This window comes from Protopterus annectens, chromosome 2.part2 (genome assembly GCF_019279795.1).
Source record: "Protopterus annectens isolate FY-2018-M chromosome 2.part2, PAN1.0, whole genome shotgun sequence".
NCBI lineage: Eukaryota > Metazoa > Chordata > Ceratodontiformes > Protopteridae > Protopterus > Protopterus annectens.
In genome coordinates, this window is record NC_056730.1 from 424,923,064 (window position 1) to 424,948,754 (window position 25,691).

General features: G+C 44.8%; 1 protein-coding gene across 1 annotated transcript in view; it reads left to right on the forward strand.

The window, feature by feature from the left end:
- Window positions 1-25,691, forward strand: part of TNPO1 (transportin 1) — a 3,819,238-nt gene that overhangs the window by 2,530,823 nt on the left and 1,262,724 nt on the right. The window contains exons 16-18 of the mRNA XM_044064437.1: window positions 2,980-3,138; window positions 3,224-3,311; window positions 14,528-14,626. Coding sequence (XP_043920372.1) covers window positions 2,980-3,138; window positions 3,224-3,311; window positions 14,528-14,626 — 346 coding nt within the window. The remainder of the gene's footprint in view (window positions 1-2,979; window positions 3,139-3,223; window positions 3,312-14,527; window positions 14,627-25,691) is intronic.

A 25,691-nucleotide genomic window follows, 5' to 3' on the forward strand; every position in this document is an offset into this window, starting at 1 on the left:
TTTCACACCAACATGGACTATGACAGAGTCATAACAGTACCTGTTGTTGAGAGACTTGAGTGCATGTGATTTGGCAGACCCTAGCACCTGGCAGAAAGATGACAGTGACTTTTTTTTATCTAACCTGGTGAGAGGGATATCTGTGTGTCTCAACTGAGTCACCTATGACTAAGATGTTTATTTTTGTGTTATGGCTTAGGGGCTTGACAGGTGAGACACTGGTGTGTGATATATTATCTCTACTGTGCTCCGTACAGGATGTATTGCGTGAATCTTGCTTGTGTTTGTTTAGGAGGTCTCTGATGTTTAGGTAAGCCTCTGGTAAGGACCTCTGCATATGTAGGTTTATGTGTTGTTGGTTTGGTAGGTGCAGGGCAAGAGGTGCGCATGCTGACAAACCTACTTAGTATCAGATGAACTGACTAGTGAGTGAGAGAGCCTGGATTCTAGATTCTTTATATAAATGCATCTTTCACATAATGAATTTGTGTGGACTAGAAGAAGTGGGTTGTCAGTGTACATGAGGCAGTTGCAACATTGCCTCAGGATGCCCATGTCAACTAGACTGGCTGGAGAAATTGTGGCAAATTGTCCATCCATAATGCTAGGTAAGGTGATGTGGTCAGAAAATGGAGAGGACAGGAGAAGTGGACAAAAAATACGAAGGGCTAGTGGGTAGGATCTGTGTTGGTACCTCAGGAGCTTCACTGAATGTATCACCTGTCAGTGAGGAACAGTTGCAAAAACTCACTGATGGAGCACCAGCAGAGTACTAAGAGAAAATTTGCAGGCAGAAGTGTTTGCATCTGTGGTGATGTGCGGTATTGCCAGCTATGTCAGGAGAAGTTGGGGAGTAGATATGTAACATATGCCAGCACAGCTAGCTGGAATTTTGTAAAGAATTATATGTCACTTGTATATGAAACTGATTTGTACAGATGCTTGTGTTGAAAAATGTATTTGTAAAGCTGGTTGTGTAAAAAAATTACCAACAGTGTGCCCAGCCAGACAGAAAAAGAAATATACATGTATTATTGTAAGTGTTCAAATGTATATGGTTTAACAGAGGATACTGGAAGGGAAGTAGTTAATCTCAATCCACCTAACTTTGAGAATAGTTTAAAGTTAAATTACCTGGTTTAGACCATAATGATTGTACCTTACAGTTCTCAATGCAGCCAGAAACAAAACATCTGTACCAGGAAGCTTTCTGCATTGTCTTTGGGGTGAACTAATTGATACTTTGCAAGGGTAGAGATTAGAAATTGTTTCATGACTTCCAGGAGCTGCAGCAGATCTTACCAAGGTTCTGTGTGTGTGTATTATTGACATGTGCTAAATCTTGACAGCTTCTAGCCAAGGGTGGTAGCATGGGAACCAGAAGTCAGATGACCAGACGTATGTGATGTCATTTTGTAATCCATCAGTAAAAATTATATTTTAATACTAGCTGAGACTGAAGTCTCATTACAGTCTGTTTTTGGAACCTGACAGATAAGGACCTGTCACCTACTTTTATATTGCCTTGCTCTAGTAAGTGAACCAGGGAATAGTAATTCTTTAAATCAGTCAGGAAAGTATAGTGAGATTAGTTAAGTACTGCTTTTCTGTATCTGTGTGAATCTGTTCATCTGTGCCTTTTTAATATTTCCTGTGATTGAAATTCTGGTGTTTACTGTAAATAGATATTTAGTATTCTCATGTTCTTTTCTTATTAAATGTATTTAAATATCTGATTGTGGCTGGTGCTTTAGAGAATATTTTAACCTTTGAGAGTATTTGCATTTAATCTGCGACACTAAGGCCACTCTTGAAGTCCTTGCTGTTTGGTCAACATTACTATATGTATTAATATTAATTTAGTTTAATATAATTGGATACTTTTGCAAGAGCCTTAGAGTAGCTGGCTTTGGAGTGTCTGTTGGTGGTGTAACTACCTTATAGTCTGGGCAGAAGGGGGCATAGCTGGTAAATCTTTCCCAGCCTTTCCCAGTTGTGTGAAAAGCAGATCTCAGAGTGTGTGTTAGCTGCTTGGAGCAGGAAGCACTGTTTTCACAGAGAGTGTGGTAGAGAACTTGACTTGGACACTGCTGAGGTCTCAACTCTATATCTGTATCAATGGGGGGAGTTTTACAGGGGACCTGGAGGGAGACAGAGAGAGAAATCCAGATGCTGGACTGTGTGTGTTCCCTGTGCTGGTAAGGGAAATTGTGCTCAATGCAGAGATCTGCATTTGGAAATACTAGGTGTATCCATTTTTGTTCCAAGTGAACGCCCCTCTTCAGTGTCAGTGGTGATGATTCAAGCTCCTTGATTACTGGCACTGAGTGGGGACGTCACAGCGTCTATATCCACCGATGATGTCCACCACTGCTTGGCAGTGCTCGATGCCCGAACAAGAGCAGACATGGTGCTTATGTAGCAAACTAGAGCAAACTGATTTAAACAAATTACCCAGTAATAAAAAAGCTCAAAACTTGAGCCCTGCTCCTGCAACCTTCAATCAGGTGAGTTCTAACTGCACACTCCTGCCACTAGGGTGCAGGGGAACCCTCTCCAACAAAAGATGGCCTGATTTAGTGCTCAAGTTTCATACAAACAGAACTAGATTCAGCAGGTCTGAATCTAGTATATGCTGCAGCAAACAAAGTGCAACAATTTCAGGAAAAAAAAACAGTTCAAGTAAGCACGCACAGTAAGCCTTCAATCAGCAACTCCCAGCTCAGAAGGGCAGAGGCTTTCCTCTCCTCCCACAAGAGAGGTAAACATAATCCTTTGCATTTCTCCTTTATTCCTGCTTAAGCATTCTTAAATTTTCACACAAGTCTAATGATAGTAATGCTGCAATGTTCAAGTCTGTTAAATGTGTGTGTGGTTCTTTCAGATTGCATTGTGTATTAAAGTTTTTGTCAGAAAATATTGCTAAGGTTCATTGAGTACAGACATTAAAACTTAAACTAAGTATCTCTTTTTTTGTAGTTGCACAGCACACAACCTGAAAACTATGAAGCTCCTGACAAGGATTTCATGATTGTGGCTCTCGATTTACTTAGTGGGCTAGCTGAGGGGCTTGGAGGGAGCATTGAACAACTGGTTGCACGAAGCAATATCCTTACTTTAATGTATCAATGTATGCAGGTACAGAAAAAAAAAAACAGAACTACTCTATTTTACAAAAAGTAATTAAAAAGAATGTTATAAAAGTAGATAATTTCTTTTGCAGGATAAGATGCCAGAGGTGCGACAGAGTTCATTTGCCTTATTAGGTGATCTAACAAAGGCATGTTTTCAGCATGTTAAGCCTTGCATTGGTATGTACAATTTGTACTGTGTATCATTATGTGAAGTAATAGTAAGAGAGAGGATTTGTATTATGTACTACATTAGTTAGTTGTAGAACATTAATATGGCTGGCACTGCCTAAGTGCTTCAAAAAATTAAATGTGAAAATGTTGACACATGTACAAGTATATAGTCTAACACACACACACAAATATATATATATATATATATATATATATATATATATATATATATATATATATATATTTAGTGTATGTTTTGTATTTTGTTAAACCATTGCAGTGGGGTACCAGTCCATACTTAAGGCACAAGAATGCTTCATGTTACAGGAGTGTAATAACACACTGCATGATTTACCACTTAGACTTACTTTGTGCGTATCAGTAAGTTGCTATTTAACATTAGATGTTCTTCGTGTTTCCCTGTTGCAGTCATTACATTTTTATCCCTGCCAAGGTAGCCCTCAGTCGGCCCTAATACCAGAGGCTTATTATTTCTGCGTCGGTTGCTGTCACTCCAGGACTGACTTCAGGTCATCAGTGGTATAAAAACAGGTAGCCGACACCATTCCATCAGTCTTTCTTGCCGAGGAGCCCGAAGCAGAAGCAGTTCACACTAGTGCCGGTCGGCCACTTATTCGACTAAGGATCCTGCGGATGTCTCTACTTTGGATGGGTCCGGAGCCACTGAGCAGGCACCGGCTTCCGGAAGTACTTTGCACTACTGATGCTCGCCACAGACCAACGACGTCATTCGCATCTTCAGTTCTGTCGAAAACTATCGAGTTTCTAAGGCCCAGTGTACAAACCACACCCAAAACTCTGACAACCCAAGCTCAGGCCCCTGCTTCCTTGCCTCAGTCTCAAATGCTTAAAATGGCGGAAGACCTTATAATGCTTATCAGGGAAGCCAAGCTACCCCTTCCAAAATAGAGACTTGTTCCCAGTAGTTTTATCTGAACAGGAGTCCGATGACACTGATGCATCTGAATATGAAGATATGCAACCCCTCTCTGCTTATGAGGATTCTGATGCAAAGGAATCCATCCTTTCAGCTTCTCCACCCGAGGACTTTTCCTTTGGGGAAACCCTGCATACTTTAAGGGAGCATTTTCATTGGGAATGTCAGGACTATCCTCAGTCAAAAAAGAGACTCAAGGAATTCTTAGATCTTCCACAGCACAAACTTCTGGCCATTCCCCACTGTCCTGGATGTTGGCGGATGATGTTTTTATGGAATCCAGTCAGACTCCTGACACCCACCCTCCTGCTTGCAGGAAACCTGACAGGTACTATAGAGTCGCTGACTCTGTCAAATTTCTTTTCAAAATTCCTACTGCTGACCCCAAAGTTCTCTCTCAAGGACCTAAACGAATCAGAGCAACTTCAACTAAGAATCCCACCCCCTCAGATAGGGATTCCAGATCATTAGACATATGAGGTAAAAAAGAATACATCTCTGCTACTTTTGCTCTTAGAGCATTAAATTGTCAATTCCATATGCTAAAATATCAGCAACATACCATGGAACTCCTCAAACAAAAAAATATCTACTTTCCCTGCTTGTGCAGAAAATAGTTACAAGACTTAATGCATTCTACAAATTAAGTAACTAAGCACACCTTACAATGTGGTTTTGATGCCCTAGAAGCATATTGCAGGGCAGCAGGCACTGGTTCTGTACTAAGTAGACATGCTTGGCTTAAGGAACAGACCTTGCCAGACCATGTCAAGTCCAAATTATTGGACGCACCCTTGCACAAAGACAACTTATTTGGCACCAAGGCAGAAGAGGTCCTAAAAAAGATGGAAGAAAAATATAAATCTATGCAAACAGACTTCTTATAGTTCCAGCCACCAAGGTTCAGTAAGCATTGCCCCTCCAAGCACTGATCCTTTCCTGCCCCCCCCCCAGGTCAGCTCAGCTCAGACCCAGGGGAAGTAGGCCCTCCAGACAACAGCCCCAGGGGAATGCAGATATCTAAGCAATAGAGTTCCTCCTCTTCAAAACCAGGGAGTGCAAAGCCACTCCCTTATGGTAAGAGCTCACAATGACTTTACACTTCCACCCCCTCCCTCTGCCCACCTGCACTTTACCCCTAGGAGGAAAACTCTCCTTCCATGCAAGCAACTTGGCCTCCGTTGCCAACGACCGCTGGGTCCTCAGCATAGTGTCCCAGGGATACAGATTTTATTTTCACACTCTGCCAACCCCAAAAGGGTTCCCAGATCTTCCCCCAAATCAGTGGGCAGAGGCCAAAAAGCAAGTTCTTTTCCTCCTCTGTATGAGGGCAATAGAGCATGTTCCTTCAGAGGAGACAGGCCAAGGTTTTATTCCAGACTCTTCTTGGTACCCAGAAAAGAGGGCACATGGCACCCCATCCTCGACCTATCCATTCTAAACACCTTTCTGGTGATACCAAAATTCAAAATGCTCACCCTCCAGCAGCTTCTTCCTGTGCTTTCCAAGGATGCTTGCTTGGCTAGCCACCCTAGACCTAAAAGAGGCCTACTTACACATCCCAATCAGGGAATCATGCAGGAAATACCTACATTTCTGAGCAGGATCACTGCACTTTCAGTTCTTTGCACTTTCCTTTGGCTTATCCACTGCTCCCAGAGTTTTCACAAACTGTCTGTCTCCCGCCATTGCTTTTGGCAGGCAAAGAAATATTCAAATTTTCCCATACATAGACGACTGCCTGATTCAAGCAAACAGTCGGAAAAAGCTGCTAAAGCACCTGACCTATGTGAAGGACCTTCTGATCCCCCTGGAGTATACTATCAACAAAAAGAATTCAAAACTAGTACCCACACAAAAAATTTTATTCCTGGGAGCAAGTCTGGACACAACATCCCAGATAACATTCCTTACACCAGAAAAACAAACCTACCTGACAACCTGCTTCTCTCAACTAGCCACCAGGACACATTTATCTGCAAGGAAAATCCTGCAAGCTCTAGGGTTCATGGCTTCTTACATTTTACTCATTCCATATGCCAGACTGCATATGAGGAAGCTACAGTGGCACCTAAAAAGCCTTTGGTGTCAGTGCTCTCAAAACCTGGAAACTCTTATACCAGTGATACCTTGTTTAAGGAAAGATTTTCTTTGGTGGGCAGCAGCATGCTACCACAACAAGGGACTTCCCTTCTCACTACCCCACGCTGCCCAGACCCTCACCCCAGGTGCATCAGACTATGCCTGGGGGTGCACACCTGGACAGCAGGTGAATTCAGGGCCAATAGAGCCAAATCAAATACATCTGCACATCAACCAAAAAGAAATGTTAGCTGACAGCCTTCAGACCCCTACTCTCCCCAGGGCCTCTGCTGATCAAAACAGACAACACCATGGTAATGTGGTACATCAACAAGCAGGGGAGGGACTCACTCTTATTCTATGTGCAGGCTCGCCATGACCCTTTGGCACATGGCCGTCGTCATACCTGTTAGCATAATTCCTGCCAGGTTCTCTAAACTCTCTGGCAGACAACTTAAGCAGAAACCTGCTAGACCCACACAAGTGGCAGCTAGACCAAAGAACCTTTACCCTTGTAACCCAGAAATGGGGCACCCCGAAGGTAGACCTCTTTGCCTCCCACTCCAGTCAGCTCAGCAAGATGTTCTTCGTGTTTCACTGTTGCAGTCATTACATTTAGGTAATCCTGTTGGCAGGTTGCCCTCAGCCGGCCTGAATTCCAAAGTCTTGGGTCCTGCGTCAGCTGGTGTTGCCCCTTCCCTGATGTCAGGTCGTCAGGGGTATAAAAGAAGCAGCCCGACGCTATTTTCTTCAGTCTTTCTTGCCGCGCGGTGCCCGAAGCAGAAGCAGTTCGCAAGTGCCAGTCGGCCGACTCCTGTGATTTTTGTGTTTGAGTTTCAGATCCGAAGTCTTCAATAAAGCTAAGTACCCCATTGGGGAAACTTTTTTCTTGCTCCAGACCGATGTCAGAAAAAGTTAATAATTGTATTTCTTGTGGAAAGCAAATACCTCCTAAGGATTTTCATTCTTACTGTATTCCTTGCCTAGGCCCTGATCACAATGTTTCTGGTTGTCGGTTTTGTGCTAGATTTAACCAACGCACTGTTAAGCGTCATATGATTTTGCTTTAAACTTTTTTGGTCGCCGATTTAATTATCCTAAAATGTTGTCGGATAGCCAATCGACTACCGGAGTTTACAAAAAACGCAAAGAAAAGGATAGAGAAAAACAACCAAGGCCCAAAACCGATGACAACGCTTCTACTAAGCCAGTCGCCGGTTCTCAGTGAGGCGCTTTCGCAGCCCCTGACGCCCGCTACTTTAGAGTCGCAGGCCGCTACCGACTCCCACGTGGAGTTGGCCATGCCGCTGGATACTCAAGGTATTGGAGCCTTGGACACTAATCCCTCAGATGGGTCTGGAGCCGCTGAGCAGGTACCGGCTTCTGAGGGTGTATTCAGACCTTAACATCTTTACATTAAAATTACTTCAGCTTCAAAGGCAAAGGCTAAAGCACCTTCTAAAGCAAGGAAACAAACTCAAGAGACACGTGGACCGGCCTCTATGCCCAAAAAACAGATGCTCAAAATGGCCGAAGACTTGATTACCTTGATCAGGGGTTCCCATCCCCCTCCTGATAAGAGGCCTAGGCAAGACACTGACTATGAATCTTCAGATCAGGTTTCTATTTCTTCTGATTCCTCTTCTGATCAGGAATATTCTCTTCCACTCTATGAGGATTCTGATGCTGAAGAATCTATACCTTCAGCATCTCCTCCTGAGGACTATTCCTTTGGGGAAATCTTGCATACCATGAGGGAGCATTTCCACTGGGAGAGCCAAGATTTTTCAGAATCTAAAAAGATTTTCTTTTCTAAAGGGATTTTCTTTTACTACCTCAGCACAGGCCTTTAGTCATTCCACCTGTGTTAGACATTGTAGATGATGTGTTTTCGGAGTCTAATCTGACCCCTGACTCCTTACCCCCAGCTCCTGTTAAGCCTGACAGATATTGCAGGGTTCCTGACTCACACAAATTTCTTTTTAAAAACCCTGCTGCTGACCCAGAAACTATTTCACAGGGTCCTAAGGGAATTAAGGCTTCCACTGCAAAAAACCCAACCCTCTCTGACAGAGATTCAAGGGCACTGGATAGATGGGGAAGAAAGGTTTACACATCTACAACTTTGGCTATAAGGGCCTTAAACTGTCAATTTCATATGCTTAAGTATCAGCAACATGTCATGGGATTGCTTAAACAGAAAATGTTAAATTCTGAATGTACAGAAAACAAGGAAATGCAGGATTTATTGTATGCAGCAGAACAAGTTAGAAAACATACTTTGCAATGTGGTTTTGATTCTTTGGAGACCTCCTGCAGGGCCGCAGTTATGGATTCTGTAATTAGGAGGCATGCTTGGTTAAAGGAGCAAAATCTGCCTGATCATGCTAAAGTTAAATTACTATGCACCTTTACAGCATGATACTTTGTTTGGTGTTAAGGCAGAAGAGGTGTTAAAGAAAATAGAGGACAAAGCTAAATCTATGCAAACTGTCAAAGATTTTTTACAAGTACAAACACCTCGGTTTAGTAGACACTGGCCTACAAAAAAATTGGTCCTTTCCTGTGTCAGACAGACCTCAGAGGGGCAGATCCAGATGCCCTGGGGCAGATCCCAGGCACAAAGTTCTTATAGGCCCAAGCAATGGGGTGCTTCTCCCTCCAAAGCAATAGTCCCAATGACTTCCTCCTGCCTGCTACAAGTACTTATCTTCTGGCAGCACCCTTAGGGGGAAAATTAGCACTTTTTGCTAAAAATTGGCACATCATAACCCAGGACAAGTGGGTTCTAAACATAGTGTCACAAGGCTACAAGTTCCATTTCCATACTCTGCCAAAGGCAAACGGCTGGCCAGATCTGCCAAAAAATCAATGGGCAGAGGCACAAAAACAAGTCTCATCCCTCATGGACATGGGGGCCATTCAACAAGTACCAGAGCAAGAGCAGGGACAAGGATTTTACTCAAGACTGTCCTTGGTACCCTGAAAGGACAAGGCCTGGAGGCCGATACTGGACCTATCTATTCTGAACACTTTCCTGGGCATTCCAAAATTCAAAATGTTGACTTTGCAGCAGCTTCTGCCCATGCTGGGCAAGAATGCTTGGCTTGTGACTTGAGACCTAAAAGAGGCATGCCTGCATGTTCCAGTCAGACTATCATGCCGAAGATACCGAAGATTCAAGGCTGGCTCAATGCATTACCAATTCTCTGCATTGCCCTTTGGCTTATCTACTGCGCCCAGGGTCTTCACAAAGTGCCTGGCACCAGTAATTGCATTCTGCAGACGAGGAATACAAATATATCCTTACTTGGACGACTGTCTCATACAAGCAGAGAACAAGGACATTCTTCTCCACCATCTGGCATTTGTGAAAAAACTTCTAACATGTCTAGGGTACACAGTCAACAAAAATAAATCAAAACTAGTACCCTCACAAGAGATAACATTCCTGGGTGCAAGCTTAAATACAACTGCCCAGATGGCTTATCTCAAGCCAGAGAAACAAAGGCAACTGACTACAAATTTCAAAATGTTGGCAATAAAGGCCCAGTTATCTGCAAGAAACATTCTGCAGGCTTTGGGCTTCATGGCATCCTGCATACTACTAATTCCATATGCAAGAATGCATATGAGGAAACTTCAATGGTACCTAAAAAGTGTTTGGACTCAGCATTGCCACAGGCTGGAAACAGTCATTTCTCTCATTCCCTGCCTGCAACAGGAGTTTGGTGGGCAAAGGCTTGTCACCAGAACAAGGGACAGCCATTCACATTACTTCCAGCCAGGCAGACACTAACAACGATGCATCAGATTATACCTGAGGAGCCCACATGGCACGAAGATGCATTCAGGGTACATGGTCCTCAAACCAAATGCATCTACATATCAATCAAAAAGAGATGTTAGCTGTTCAAAATGCCCTGACAGCCTTCAAAGACGTACTTCATCCGGGACAACTACTGATAAAGACAGACAACACCACGGTCATGTGGTATATAAACAAGCAGGGGGGCACGCATTCTTACCCCCTTTGCAGACTAGCCATGACCTTGTGGGGCACAGCTTTGACTTACCAAGTACATCTGCAGGCACAATTCTTGCCAGGAAAGGAAAATACTCTGGCAGGCGAACTAAGCAGAAACCTCATGGATCCCAACGAGTGGAAGCTGGATCCACAAGTCTTCAGCATGATAACAAGGAAATGGGGATACCCGGACATAGATCTATTTGCCTCCCCTCTCAGTTACCGACTAAACAGATTCTGCACAAGGACTTATCACAGACAAGCATGGAAAGTGGACGCCCTATCTTTCAGCTGGAAAAACCTATTAGTATATGCCTTTCCTCCACTGCCTCTCCTCCCTAAGGTGCTCCTAAAGGTCAGACAGGAGAAGCCAAAGATAATACTGATTGCCTCAGACTGCCCACGCCAGTACTGGTGTCCAATACTAAGAAATATATCTCTACACCCAGCTTGGACCTTGCCTCAAATACCTCCACTGCTGTCCCAACAAAACAATCAGATCATGCACAGCTAACTCAGGACATTAAACTTGGCAGCATGGCAGATAATGTAGTCATACAAAAAACACCACTCAGTAAAGCTGTGATGGATGTCATTCTGGAAGCCAGAAGGCCTAGTACTAGAAAGTCTTATGCTGGAAAATGGAAGAGATTCTGTGCCTGGAACCAGGCACAAGGAACTGATACAGCAGTACCAAATATTCCTCAGATTTTGCAGTACTTAACTGAGTTGCTGGACAAAGGCCTATCTTTTTCATCAATTAAAATTCATGCCTCTGCCATTTCGGCTCATTACAATACAGAGCCACCACTTTTTTCTCACCCTTTATTAAGGCAGTACCTCAGAGTAGCCAAAAATTTAAGGCCCCCAAAGAGACTACCAATACCTGCATGGGACCTCAACTATATCTTGGTAAAGCTCACCCTGCCACCTTTTGAGCCAGCTGCTACTGCTGATATGAAGTTTTTATCTTGGAAAGCAGCTCTGCTCTTAGCAATTACTTCTGCAAGGCAAGTTTCAGAGCTACAGGCGCTCGTGGCTGTGGAACCTTTCATCATTTTCCATCCAGACAGGGTCTCCCTGAGGACAAACCCAAAATGTATGCCTAAAGTAGTGTCCAGTGTGGCTCTTAACCAAGCCATCCATTTGCCAACCTTTTAACCAAATCCACAGAACAAGGGGGGGAGAATTCTGCATTCTTTGGACGTACACAGACAGCTTAGATTCTACTTGGACAGAACCAAAGCTTTCAGGAAGACAGAGCAATTACTAGTGACATATGCTGCAGGATCACAAGGAAAGCTTATCTCAAAGCAAACTATTTCTAAGTGGTTAGGTCACTGCATTTGTTTCTGCTACTTACACCATGGCAAGCCAGTGCCTAAGGGCATTAGGCCTCATTCCACCAGAGCTGCAGCCACCTCAGCAGCCTTTCTCAGGGGAGTACCAACCAGAGACATTTTAGAGGCATCTACTTGGAGTTCAGTGCACACCTTTACAAAGCATTATCATCTGCCACTCTACTCTAAATCCAGGGCAGGCATTGCCACTGCAGTTCTGCAGGGCCTCATAGCCGCTCCTACTGCTGTCTAGTTCCAGCCTCCCAGCCATAGCTTTGGGACTGTACCCAAATGTAATGACTGCAACAGTGAAACACGAAGAACATAGTACAGTTGTGTACACTTACCATAAATGTAGATGTTCGAGTGTATTCACTGTTGCAGTCCAGGTTACCCACCCGCCTTCTCCCTTTTTTCTTTTGGATCTTATCTTTCCTTCTCTGATTTATACTACCTATGTGGTGTATTTGCTTATAGATGAAGGTAAAATTTATATTGGTGTATTTCTGAATATATATATATAAAGTTTGGCTACCCTTTTTGGGGGCACCTGACATCTGGGGCAAGAAAAACTGAAGAAAATGGCATCGGGTGCTTCTTTTATACACCTGACGTCAGGGAACGGGCGACACTAGCCGACGCAGGACCCAAGACTTTGGAATTCAGGCTGGCTGAGGGCAACCTGCAAGCAGGATTTACCCAAATGTGTAATGACTGCAACAATGAATACACTCGAACATCTACATTTATGGTAAATGTACACAACTGTACTTTCTGCACCAGGGAACCTCACAGCAAGACCTGGAAAGTGAATGCCCTATCCTTCCAGTGGGTAAATCTCACGGTCTGTGCATTTCCTCCTCTACCACTCATTTCAAGGGTTCTGCTCAAAATAAGGGAGGAAAAACCGAGGACAGTCCTGATTGCCCCAGACTGGCCATGCCAGCACTGGTACCCACTCCTGCGCAGCTTGTCACCCCTGCCACCATGGCACCTGCCCCAGATCCCAACACTCCTGACCTAGAGGAATGGAGAATTCATGCATCCCCAATTGCAGACTCTCAATCTGGAACCCTGGCTTATTCCCTGACCTTTCCTCAAGCTTCCAGTCTAAGCAAACAAGTTCTAGATGTTATACGTGAGGCCAGATGCCCCAGCACTAGAAAGTCTTATTTTTTTTTTTTTTATTTAACATTTGTTGACCGGGAAAGTCCGACTAGGTTCCACAGATCCTGTTTTCAGCGGAGGCCCGGGGAGAAATTCTCCAGAAGCATGTCTTTAGAATGCTGTCAAATGGAAAAGGTTTTGCACTTGGATCCAGGCTAAGGGAGCTGGAATGGCACTCTACCTCTTATTTTGGATTACCCGGCAGACCTACTACACAAGGGTCTACCCTTCTCTTCTATTAAAATTCATGCCTGTGCCATTTGTGTTAATTTCAGCACAGAGCCACCTCTTTTCTTGCATCCTCTCATGAAACAGTTCCTAAGAAGGGCTAACAACTTGAGGCCACCCAGAAGAACTCCTACCCCAGCTTGGGACCTAAAATTTGTGTTGGAAAAGCTCACCCTGCCCCCCTTTGAACCTGCAGCTTCAGCAGAGTTAAAACTTCTCTCTTGGAAGGCAGCCTTGCTTCTGGCTATCACTTCAAGCTAGAAGAGTATCAGAACTACAAGTACTTATGACTGTAGAGCCATTCATCATTTTCCATGCTGACAGGGTCTCCCTCAGGACTAAGCCATCATTCATGCCAAATGTGTTCACTGTGGCTGTCAACCAATCCATTCACTTGCCCACCTTGTTCCCTAACCCACAAAACAAGGGGGAAAGGATTCTGCACTGTGTAGATGTGCACAGACAGCTCAGATTCTACCTAGACAGGACTAAATCTTTTAGAAAAACTGATCAGTTGCTAGCCAGCTTCTCTGCAGGAGTGGAGGGCAAAGCCATATCCAAGCAAACAATTTCCAAATGAATAGCACATTGCATCCATTTCTGCTACAAACAACACGGAAAACCTCCCCCCAAGTGGGTCAGGACACATTCCACCAGAGCAACCTCCACCTCTGCAGCTTTCCTCAGAGGGGTCCCCACCAGGGACATCCTGGAGGCTGCAACATGGACTTCTGTTCATACCTTCACCAGACATTACCACCTGCCTATCTTCTCCAAATCCAGGGCAGGCTTTGTCACTGCAGTCTTGCAGGGCATCCTAGCCAGCCCCCAGTCTTCTTGACTACCTCCACCCTTTCCTTCAGCTTTGGGACTCGACCCAAATGTGATGATGCCTGCAACAGTGAAACATGAAGAATATGGTACAGTTGTGTACACTTAACCTAAATGTAGATGTTCGAATGTATTCACTGTTGCAGTCCGGGTTTCCCTCCCTCCATCCCCCTTGTCTCTCTCTCTCTCTCTCTCTCTCTCTCTATCTCTCCTTACAAGCAATTTTTGGTATTTACTTTCTACTGGTAGTGTTCTTCCACCATAACCTAGCTCCTTATTGGGAGCTCTTGACAGGGCATGAAAAACTGATGTAATGGCGTCGGCTGCCTGTTTTTATACCACTGACAACCTGATGTCAGTCCTGGAGTGACAGCAACCGATGCAGAAATACTAAGCCTCTGGTATTTGGGCTGACTATGGGCTACCCTGGCAGGGATAACCCAACTGTGATGACTGCAACAGTGAATATACTCGGAACATCTACATTTATGCTAAGTGTACACAACTGTACTTTTGGTAGTGTGTTTTGTAATGTGTTGCTTATCAGGCTTGTTTATTAGTAACTACATGTATATTTCCCTCCCTTCAGCTGATTTCATGCCAATTTTGGGGACCAATCTGAATCCAGAATTCATTTCTGTGTGCAATAATGCTACTTGGGCAATTGGAGAAATTTCTGTTCAGATGGGTATGTTTGTCTTTGAATTTGTTTGTGTAATACATTAAAGTTGTACATAATTATTTGGTCCTTAGTTTTGTGGATAATGCAAGTTTTTATTTTTAAAACCTCAAACTTCTGAAGTCCTTTCACTTAATTCATGTATGTATCTCCAGATCTGAGAGTTCACCCATTGTTGTATTATTCAGCAGGCCAGCAGACATTCACTGAGGCAGAGACTGTTCCATTAACTGTAGCATAGGAAACATGACTGAAGTAGTTAGAAGGTTTATTTTTTTTTTAATTCACCTATCCAAAGTTGCCTGCAGACTGAGTTAATATGTGGACTCTGATGTCCTTCTATCCCCGTGTTACAGTATTCTGCATATGGGTTTTGTCCCTTCAGTTTCACATATGTATGGCCAGTATTCAAAAGCTTTCAGTCCCTCTTTGGTGCATCAGATGTCAGGCAAGGCGGAGGAATGTGGGCCATAAAAGTGACGTCAGCACGCACCAGCCCTAAAAACTTTTCAGCATGCATTCTTACGCCAGGTGTTTCTGCTACTGCTGACGTCGCAATCGTTTTTGAGATAAGTACTCCATTGGGGTATCTTTTCTCAGTCCTTCCTTATTGTAACATTGCTTGTTAGTGTCATCAAGAAAGGGAAAGTGTCAATGTGGATGCCAGATCCCTCATAAGGATGCCCAGGACTAGTGTTTGTTCTGTTTAGGTATAGCTCACGGCTATAAGGCCTTTCCAATTTGCCAGGCGTTCGTGCCGAAAACTCTGCATAGCCAGTTGCATGCATTAAATTTGTATCTTGAGAACCAATGCCTGAAACTTCTTACACTTAGAATGGAAGGTCCTGCTGATGTCCCCTCAGAACTGCCTAAGAAGAAGGCCAGAACTTTTTGGCCTACGACTTCTGCTGAGCCTCCTCCGCCCGACTCCCGGTCTGTGGCCGACATAGGCCTGGGTTCCGGATCCACTTCTGCTGAGGTCGTGTGTACCTCTAAGGATGCTGTACCATCCGCAGATGAGAGCACATCCACCGAGGCTATACTAGCGGTGCTAGCCGATACCAGGGGGGGACCAGCGATTCATGGGTATTCGTCAGAGACCTCTGCTCCTTTGCAGTCCCCAGTTTCTAGGAAACCGGCCACCACTCCTTTAAAAAGAAGGGAGAAGAGAAAGCATGCCTGACTGGCAAGCATTCAGTCAGAGCCTCTTTAGTGCCTTTATGGCATAGAGGCCTACATCTTCTTTCACCCCATGCATCGTCCTTTCCTAAGCCCTAGGCTCATGCATACAGACCAACCTCCTAGAGATGAGGAGGTCATTTCAGACTCCTCCGAAGAATCTCTCTTCTGCAATGCACAACTTTCATCTCCTTTGGGATACGGATCCCCTGAGGAAGAGTCCCTGGACCCTGATTCCCTAGTGGAAGATTTAACATTTAGTGAGACCATTAGCAGGATGAAGGAACATTTCAAATGGGGTTCCTCAGAAATGTCTGAGGTACAGAAGAGGTATTGCAACCTCATTCAAATGGAAGCACCTAGCCCATCTGCTGTTCCTCCCAGCCTTCCTAGATGCCTTTTCTTCACCATCCACTAATCCTGACTATCAGCTTCCTTCTCCATGCAGACCAGATAGGCTGCGCAAAGTACCTGACACTGCTAAGCACCTGATAAAATGCCCCCCAGCTGACCCAGCCACTATCTCTGTGACCACTGACAAAGCCACCAAATTATTACCCACCACTACTATTCTCCCTGCTGACAAGGACAGCAAGACCAGGGAGAAAATAGGGAAAAAGATTTATACCTCTGCTACATTGGCCTTCAGAGCCACTAACTGCTAGTCCCATATGGCTAAGTATAACCTCTCTCTTTTACAATTTGCCACCACACATTTGGCAGATATTCCAGAGTCCCCTGCCAAAACAGCCCTGTCCTCCCTTCTGGCTGTTACATCTCAGGTTACCAGACACTCCCATTAGGTGCAGCTATGATGCTGCTGAATCCTCTGCCAGGTCAACACCATGAGCATCCATCCTACACAGATATTCCTGGCTGTGCTTACAACCCCTGCCAGATGGTTTTAGGGCCAAGCTCATGGATGCACCCCTGGATAATGCTGAACTTTTTGGATCTAAAGTAGCAGACCTCTTTAAATCACTGCAATAAAAGGGCAAAGAGATGCATAACCTCAAACATCCCCTGGTCTCACCATTTCCTATGTTCCACTGGAGTTATCCTTCCAAAACGCAGTTTATCAGGAAACAATCCCGTACTAACCCCAGTACCAGACCTCGTAAACCCACCAGGAAACATCCTCCTATGTCTAGAGCACCTTCTGCATCTAGCCAGAGGTCTTCCTTTCAGGACAGGGCAGGTAGCATCTGACTACCTGCCACCTCTGCCTCAGCCCCCCCCCCCCACAGTGCCCCTGTCTGCCCACCTCTCTCATGGTCTCCCTCTGTGGACCCAGATCCCCAAAGACAAATGGGTCCTGTTTTTCCTCAAAGAGGGCTACTACATGACTTGGCTCTCTCCTCCCATATGGAAGGACATTCCCCGTTCCTCTTCACAACAACTGCCCCTCTTGCAACCAGTACTGCAGACATTACTAGACCAGATCACTATACAATCAGTTCCCCCCTCTGCAAAAGGAAAAGGGTTTTTATTCAAGACTCTTCTCCGTCTCCAAAAAAGATGGACCATGGAGACCCATCCTGGACCTTTCCTACCTCAGTCTCTTCCTAAAGGTACCCACCTCCAAAATGCTCACCCTCCCTACCCTTTTTCCCCTGATTACTCCTCGGGGTTTCATGACTACTCTAGACATAAAGGATGCCTACCTCCACATCCCTATCAAACCCTCCCACAGGAAATACTTAAGATTCTTGGTGGACTTCTCTCATTGGCACTTTTCTACCTTGCCTTTTGGTCTTTCCACTGCTCCCAGAGTCTTTACCAAATGTTTGGCTCCAATGGTAGCCTACGTCAGGACAAATGAGATACAGATATTCCCCTGCTTGTACAACATGCTTATCCAGGCCCCAAACCTACAAATACTACAAGATCACCTCCACTTGGTTATCTCCTTATTGCAGTCCCTGAGATTCAAAATAAATCTGCCAAAATCCCACCTCCAGGCAACTCAGGACATTGTATTCCTGGGGTGCAGAATAAGAATAGACATTATGGAGGTTTTCCTGCCACCCCCAAAGGTGAACTCCCTGTCAGACCACCTCCTTCAGGTGCTCCAATTGACCTAGTTGATGGGAAGACAGTACCTGAAACTATTGGGTTACATGGCAGCCACTACACCCATGCTACCTTTAGCAAGGCTCCACATGAGGAAGCTGCAGTGGTACCTTCACTTAGTTTGGAAATAACACAACCAGCCCTTGGAGCACACCATACCACTTCTTCCCTGCTTGTAAAAAGAGGTACTTTGGTTGTGGGACCAGGTACAAAGAAACTCAGGACTCCCACTACAAACACCACAACCCACCCAGGTAATGCACACAGATGCCTCAGACCTGGGCTGGGAAGCTACTCAAGGACTAAGACAGATGCAAGGCTTGTGGCCAGATCACCTAAAATCAGAAAACATCAATGCCAGAGAAAGGAGGGCAATCCTGCTAGCGCTACAGGCATTCCAACCTTTCCTCCTACAGGGGACTCTCTTGATATACACAGACAACACAATCGTACTGTGGTATATCAACAAGCAAGGGGAGACCAAGTCCTACCTGCCAAGCAGGCGAACTCTCTTGGTTTGGGAGTTGGCTACCTCACAGGGAATCTCCCTATGTGTGACCTACAATCCCCTCCCTCCACAAAAAACAGGCAAATTTGTTGAGCAGAACCAGCACAAACGACTACGAATGGATGCTGCACAGAGAGGTCTTCATGGATCTGGTCCAGAAGTGGGGTATACTTCAAATAGACCTGTTCGCCTCCTCCCTCAACAGGCAACTTCCTGGGTTTTGCACCAGGACACCAGAACCACAAGCACTGCAACAGATGCCATCTCAATATCCTGGAAGGGGAAATGTCTGTATACATTCCCCCCATCCCTCTCATTCAGAAAACCCTGCTGAAAATACAGCAGGACATTCCAAAAATCTTGTTGGTGACTCCCTGCTGGCCCAGACAGCACTGGTTCCCCTTACTACTTCATCTGTCCAAGGGCAATCACCACAAGTTACCCCCCCCCCCCCGAGTGGAACTCCTCACACAAAACAAGGGATCATTAATCCATCCACAGTGGCAAATGCTCCACCTAACTCTGTGGCTGATAGGATTCTGATACCATTTAGAGACTTTACAGTGAGGACGTGCTTGATGTCCTGCAGGAGGCCAGGAAACCAAATCGGATCTCTCCAAGTGGAAACGATTCAGTATTTGGTGTGTCAAAAAACAGCTGGACCTGCTTTTTAGCAAACCTCTCCTAGTGCTGTCCTATTTGTGTGAGTTACGGCAGTCAGGACTGGCTTACTCATCCATTAAAGCCCATCTGTCTGCTATTTCTGCCTGCTTACCTCTAGATCCCCCTCTTGCTTCACGACTACCTTGCAAACTTTTCCTTTAAGGAGTTTTACACCTTAGGCCTCCAAGGAGACCCATTCCCCCTCCTTGGGACCTCAACTATATCTGTTAGAGAAGCTTATGCGACCTCCCTTTGAGCCAGCTAATAAGGCCTCCTTAAAGCACTGCACCTGGAAAATCATCCTGCTGCCAGGAGAGTATCCAAACTACAAGCCCTTGTGGCTACACCACTTTTTCTAGTTTTCCACAAAGACAGGGTTACCCTTAAGACAAATCCATCCTTTATGCCCAAAGTAGGCAACGCCAGGTCCCTAAATCAGGCCATTCAGCTACCTGTTTTCTTCCCTAACCCACAGGGAGACAGTGAGAGAGTGCTGCATTCCATGGACGTGCATAGACGGATTAGATTTTATCTGGACAACACCAAGGCTATCAGACAGAGAGACAGACCAGCTATTCATATCCTTTCATCCCAGAGCCCTGTGTAAGGCAGTTACCCAGCAAACAGTTTCTACTTGGATATCAAAAGCCATTACGTTTTGCTACAAGTTTCATGGCAAGACCCTGCAAGAGGCAGTAAAAGCTCATTCCACTAGAGCAGTGGCATCTTCAGAAGCCTTCTTCAAGGGTTTGGATACCCCTTCTATTCTGGAAGCGGCTACTTGGACATCAGTCTACACCTTCACCAAACACTGCAAGCTTGAGTTTATCTCCAAGTCCATTGCAGTTTTTGCCTGGGCTATCCTGCATGGATTCCTGGAATCTGCTTCTAGACCACCACCCCAACCTCATTGAGCTTTGGCACTCACCCATATGCAGAATACTGCAACTTGGGAATAGAAGGATATAGAAAAGCTGTGTAAAGTCTTACCATAACCATAGATGTCCTTCTCTTCCACGTTGCAGTATTCCTTCCCACCCACTTTCCCCGCTCATCTTCTCTTTCTGGATGGCAATGATATAGCATTGCTCTTACAGGACTGGCTCCGAATGGGGCTACTCTTCTGAGGGCTGGTGTGTACCAACGTCACTTTGATAGCCAACGTTCCTCCGCCTTGCCTGATGTCTGACACACCAAAGAGGGACTGAAAGCTTTTGAATACTGGCCGTACGTACGTGAGACTGAAGGGATTAAACCCCATATGCAGAATACTGCACCGTGGAAGAGAAAGACATCTATGGTTATGGTAAGACTTTACACAACTTTTCTTTCTTTCTGATGAGTGAAGCTGTGGATGAGACCAGCACTAGTAGTAACCAAACAGTAGCCATTCATGTGACTCGCCTCTTTTCATTATTCTTGACAAGCTAATTCTTTGTTTTCATTAAGTACTGCTTGATTTGTTTCCAACTTCAGAATGTCTGCCTAAATACTTCATCCTTAACATTTTAGGGTCTGCTTGTTGGTTTCCCCTCAAGTGTTTGACCGTGCCCTATACAGACTCAGACACCTTGAGTGACATTTTTCCTATAAAAGCATGATTGAAATTTCTCCAATAACTAGCTGCACACAGGACATCTGTTTTGCAGTGACAAGCACTGTCCCCAGAGTTGCAAACTGAATACTTCTGACATTGCTTTATATTCTCACTCCAGCTGTCTAGTCAATAAAAAAGGGTCTGTTGCCATGGATATGTGCTATCCCACTATCTCCGTTACCAGCTTGGTGGATATGGGCATCCTGAGGCAATGCAGAAATTGCCTCGTGTACTGACAACCAGTTAATTCTCAAACTGATATGGTATGTGAGAGATGTATTTACACAATGTCACTGGAGGCAAAGCCCTCACATAAAAGTACTCCTAATATCAGTAAGGTTGTTAGTATTACACATGCTGCACACATCAAGCACAATTCAAAGCAGACATCTAAACCCACATATGCTGAGGCACTTAAATGTAACCTTCCTAAACCACAAAGACCTCCTAGATGAAGTACCCATAAGAAATATCCTCAGCAGCCCCAAATGCACTCTTTCAAAACAACACTCACATCAACACTTAATGCCACATCTCATGGAGCCACTACATCTAAGACCTTAAGACAAGCCACCATACAATCCAACATTGTGGTCACTGGAAACTCCATTGTGAGACACACTGATGGTCCCTCTCACCAGGCTGAGTAAGGAGAAAGTCACAGTCAGTTGCTTGTCAGGGACAAGGATCCGCCACATTATGCACTCACTCAGGTCATTGGACCACAAGTTCCAGTATGACCCAGTCATAGTCCATGTGAGAGTAAATGACCTGAGATGTACCTCCCTAGATTATTTGAAGAGAGACATCGTGGAGCTCTCTGAATATGTGTCTCAGGCTGGTACGAGCCTAGCATTGAGCAGCATTTTACCTTCACCAAGGATGATGCCACAGTACAAACAAAAGATGATTGACTTAAATAAATGGCTTAGTTTCTGCTGTCATTCTAAGGGGGTGCAATATTTGTCAGCTTGGGAGGAGATTGTTAACAGACTGTGCTGCTTTGCCAAGGATGGTCTGCACCTCTCCCCTTCTAGGCTTTCGAATATTAGCTAAAACATTGTCTTCCCCATAGCACCTTTTTTTATGCCATGCCAAACTGAAAGTACTTCTGACATAGCAAATCGAAACTAAAAAAATCTAAAGGTATTGCTGCTCATTGCTAGGAGTCTAAACAAAAAACTCACTGCCTAGAAGCTCTCTTCACCATAGAGAATGCTGATGTCTGTGCAGTCACTTGAGACATGGTTTAAAGCCAAGGAGAGCACACCAACAGTGCAAGGTTATAATGCCTTCCACACATTTAGACCAGCTACTACTCAGACAGGGACTAAAGGTGGAGGGGTCTCTGTTTATATCAAAAATATACCTCAAACCTGGTCAAACAGGACAATGTACTTGAGCTGCTCCATGTTCAAATCACCATAGCCAAAATCCAGTGCCTCTTCCTTTCCAGCCGTAGGTCCCCCTCAATGACCCAGTAAACTCATACCATGTATTTAAACTTATTAGAAACACTAACCACCCAACCCGATAACATATTCATGGGTGACTTTAATTAGCCCACTATTAACTGGCAATCGTATATGACACCAAATGCACAGGCACAGAGATTCCTGGATTTTGTAAACACAAACTCCCTCAACCAGATAGTACACCAATCCAGGTGTGCAGCCATACTAGATCTGGTCCAAACCCGTATGAGACAGTGCTGCACATCCCCTATTGTAATGTCTTCCCTGCTAAGGTCAGACCACAGAATGGTCTCCTTTGAAGTAAAAATAAAACCTGGGCCCCAACTAAACCTGGAATATTCAGAAACTACTCTTAAGACAAACCTCCTGATATTGAGTGATAACGTGGCAAAATTTCAAGCCCCCATAAACCATGAGAACACTGCTGCCCATGCAGAACTGTTCACAGAAACTCTGTACATGCATGTTAATAGCTGCATAGAGGCAGCTGTACCCTCCAGGAAGAAGTACAGAACTAACTATAAAAAACAAGCCCCCCTGATGGAATCACAAAATCAGGCTGTATAACAGAAGGAAGAAGATCATGATAAAAATTAGGACATGCAGCACCCAGCAGGATAAAAGCACACTCATTAAACTAAACAAATGTCTCAGAGGACAAGTACAGTCTACCAAAGCCAAATCTGAGGTGAGTTTGGCCTCCCATGCCAAGTACAACCACAAGGCATTCTTTACCTATGTCCCCAACCTCAAAGGCAGTACACAATTGTGTGCAGAGCTCATTGTAAATGGAGCCACCTGTACTGAGCTAGAAGATATAGCAAACCTACTGGCTGATAAATTCATCTTCAGCTTTACCCATCTCTTCCCCTCAGGAAATGCCATCAAGTATAACTTCCCCTTCTACTGCTAGGCAACAGGTCCTTAATACTCTCCCTAAGCCAAGAACACTGCATCAGTGCGCCCAGACAATATCCCGGGATGACTTCTAAATATCATAAAACATGACATGTCAGGGCTTATGGAATTGCCATTTAACTAAGGCTCCAAACAGGCTTAGTACCTCATGAATGGAGAACAGCAACAGTCATCCCTCTGCATAAAGGTGGGCCAACTATAGACCCATAAGTCTCACTAGTCTTGTATGTAAAGCCATGGAAAGAATTATCATGGAAATGATCAGTAGTGATTTAGTAAACCTCCAGACACTGGACCCAACCCTCTTTGGTTTCGTCAAGGGCAGATCAAGCTTACTCAGCCATGTGTACTTCTTTGAGAAGGTCACCAAAGCAATGGATGAGAGCAAAATGGTTCACACTGCCTACCTTAACCTAGGCATTGTTGACAAACTCAAGAGGTTAGGTACAAACTCTTATGTCACATGATGGGTAGCCAACTGGCTCACAAAACAGGACACAGGAAGTTAGAATTGGGGAGTCCGCCTCTACAAAGAGGCCAGTCTCAACTGGAGTCCCTCAGGGATCAGTCCTTGGACCGTTTCTTTTTGGAATTTACTTCTATGAAGTCAATGCTAATGTCAGTGGTCTCTGGCTGACTAAATTTGCAGATAATTGCAAATTAGGAGCTGTCATTGAATCCCACACTGATACAAATGATGTTCTTTGTGTTTCACTGTTGCAGTCATCACCTGTGGTTTATCCCTGTTGTGGTAGTCCTCGGCCGGCCCGAATACCAGAGTCAATATTTTTCTGCATCAGCTGCAGTCGCCTGTATTCTGATGTCAGGTTGTCAGTGCTATAAAGCAAGGCAGCCGATGTCATTACATCAGTCTTTCTTGACTTGGAGCTGGTAGCAGAAGCAGTTCGCACAAGTGCTGGTCGGTCGCTATCAGAGTTTGAATTTCAGCTGAAAACGTCTAAACCTAAGTAACTCATTGGGGACCCTTTTTTCTTGCACTAACCAATGTCCAAAAAAGTTACAATTGTCTCGCCTATGGAAAGCAGACCCCACACCGAGACTTCCATTCTTACTGTGTCACTTGTTTAGGCCCAGACCGCAACTTCCCCATTGCCAGATATTCTTCATGTTTCACTGTTGCAGTCATCACATTTGGGTTATATGCTTGCAGTAGCCCTCAGTCAGCCTGATTATCAAAGTCGTGGGTTCTGCGTCGGTTGCTGTCTCATCTTCCGTGACGTCAGGTAGTCAGGGGTATAAAGCATGCAGCCGATGCCATTACATCAGTCTTTCTTGCCATGCAGTGCCCGAAGCAGAAGCAGTTCGCAAGTGCTGGTCGGCCAACTCCTGAAATTTTCGTTTTCGAGTTTCAGAACCAAAGTTTTCAACTAAAGCCAAGTACCCCGTTGGGGAAACTTTTTCTTGCTCTAAACCGATGTCAGTAAAAGTCAATAATTGTATTTCTTGTGGAAAGAAAATACCTCATAAAGATTTTCATTCGTACTGTATTCCTTGCCCTGGCCCTGACCGCGACATACCTCGCTGTTGGTTTTTGTGTCGTATTTTAACCATGAACTCTTTGTCGACGGTATATTTACACTTGTATATATTTTGGTACTCAGATCAATTATCCAGATATGTCTTCGGTAAGCCACCCAACTAAACCGGCATTCCGAAAAAACGCAAAGATAAAGACAGAGACAGGCTGCCGAAGTCCAAAGCTGCTGACGATGCTTCTCCTAAGCTAGTTGCCAGTTTGCCGGTACTCAGTGAGGCGCTTTCGCAGCCCCCGATACCCACTACTTCAGATTCGCAAGCCTCTACTGAGACCCATTTGGAGTCCAGTATGCCGCGAGATTCTTCAACTGTGGAACCTGCTGATGTCTCTACCTTGGATGGGTCTGGAGCTGCTGTGCAGGCACCGGCATCTGAGGGTGTATTCAGGCCTACTGACTTGCATATTAAACTGATGCCATCTTCTTCTTCAAGACCTGAAACTCGAACCATACCTAGAAAACTGATGCCCAGACCACATAGTCAGGCCTCTATGCCTAAAAAACAAATGATAAGAATGGCTGAAGACCTTGTTAATTTAATCAGGGGAAGCCAGCATTCCCCCTGTGAGACCCAGGACTGAATTTGCTTATATTACTTCTGACCAGGATTCTGATTTCTGTTTCCTCTGATGACCAGGATTTACCCTTACCTACCTATGAGGATTCTGATGCAGAGGACATTATTCCTTTGCTCACCCCCCCCCCCCCCCAAGAGGATTTTTCTTTTGGTGAAACCTTGCATACTATTAGGGAGCATTTTCGCTTGGAAAACCAGGATTACTCTGATTCTAAAAAGAGGCTTAGGGATTTCTTACTCCTGCCCCAGCACAGGCCTTTAGGCCTTTAGCTGTCCCTCCTGTACTAGACATTGTTGATGATGCCTTTTTGGAATCTAGCTTGGCCCCTGACTCTCTACCTCCTGCTCCCAGAAAACCTGATAGATATTACATCATACCTGACTCTCACAAGTTCCTTTTTAAAAAAATCCTACTGCGGATCCTGAGACCATTTCACAGGGACCCAAGGGCATTAGGGCTACTACTGCCAAAAATCCTACCCCCTCTGATAGAGATTCCAGGGCCCTAGATAAATGGGGTAAGAAGGT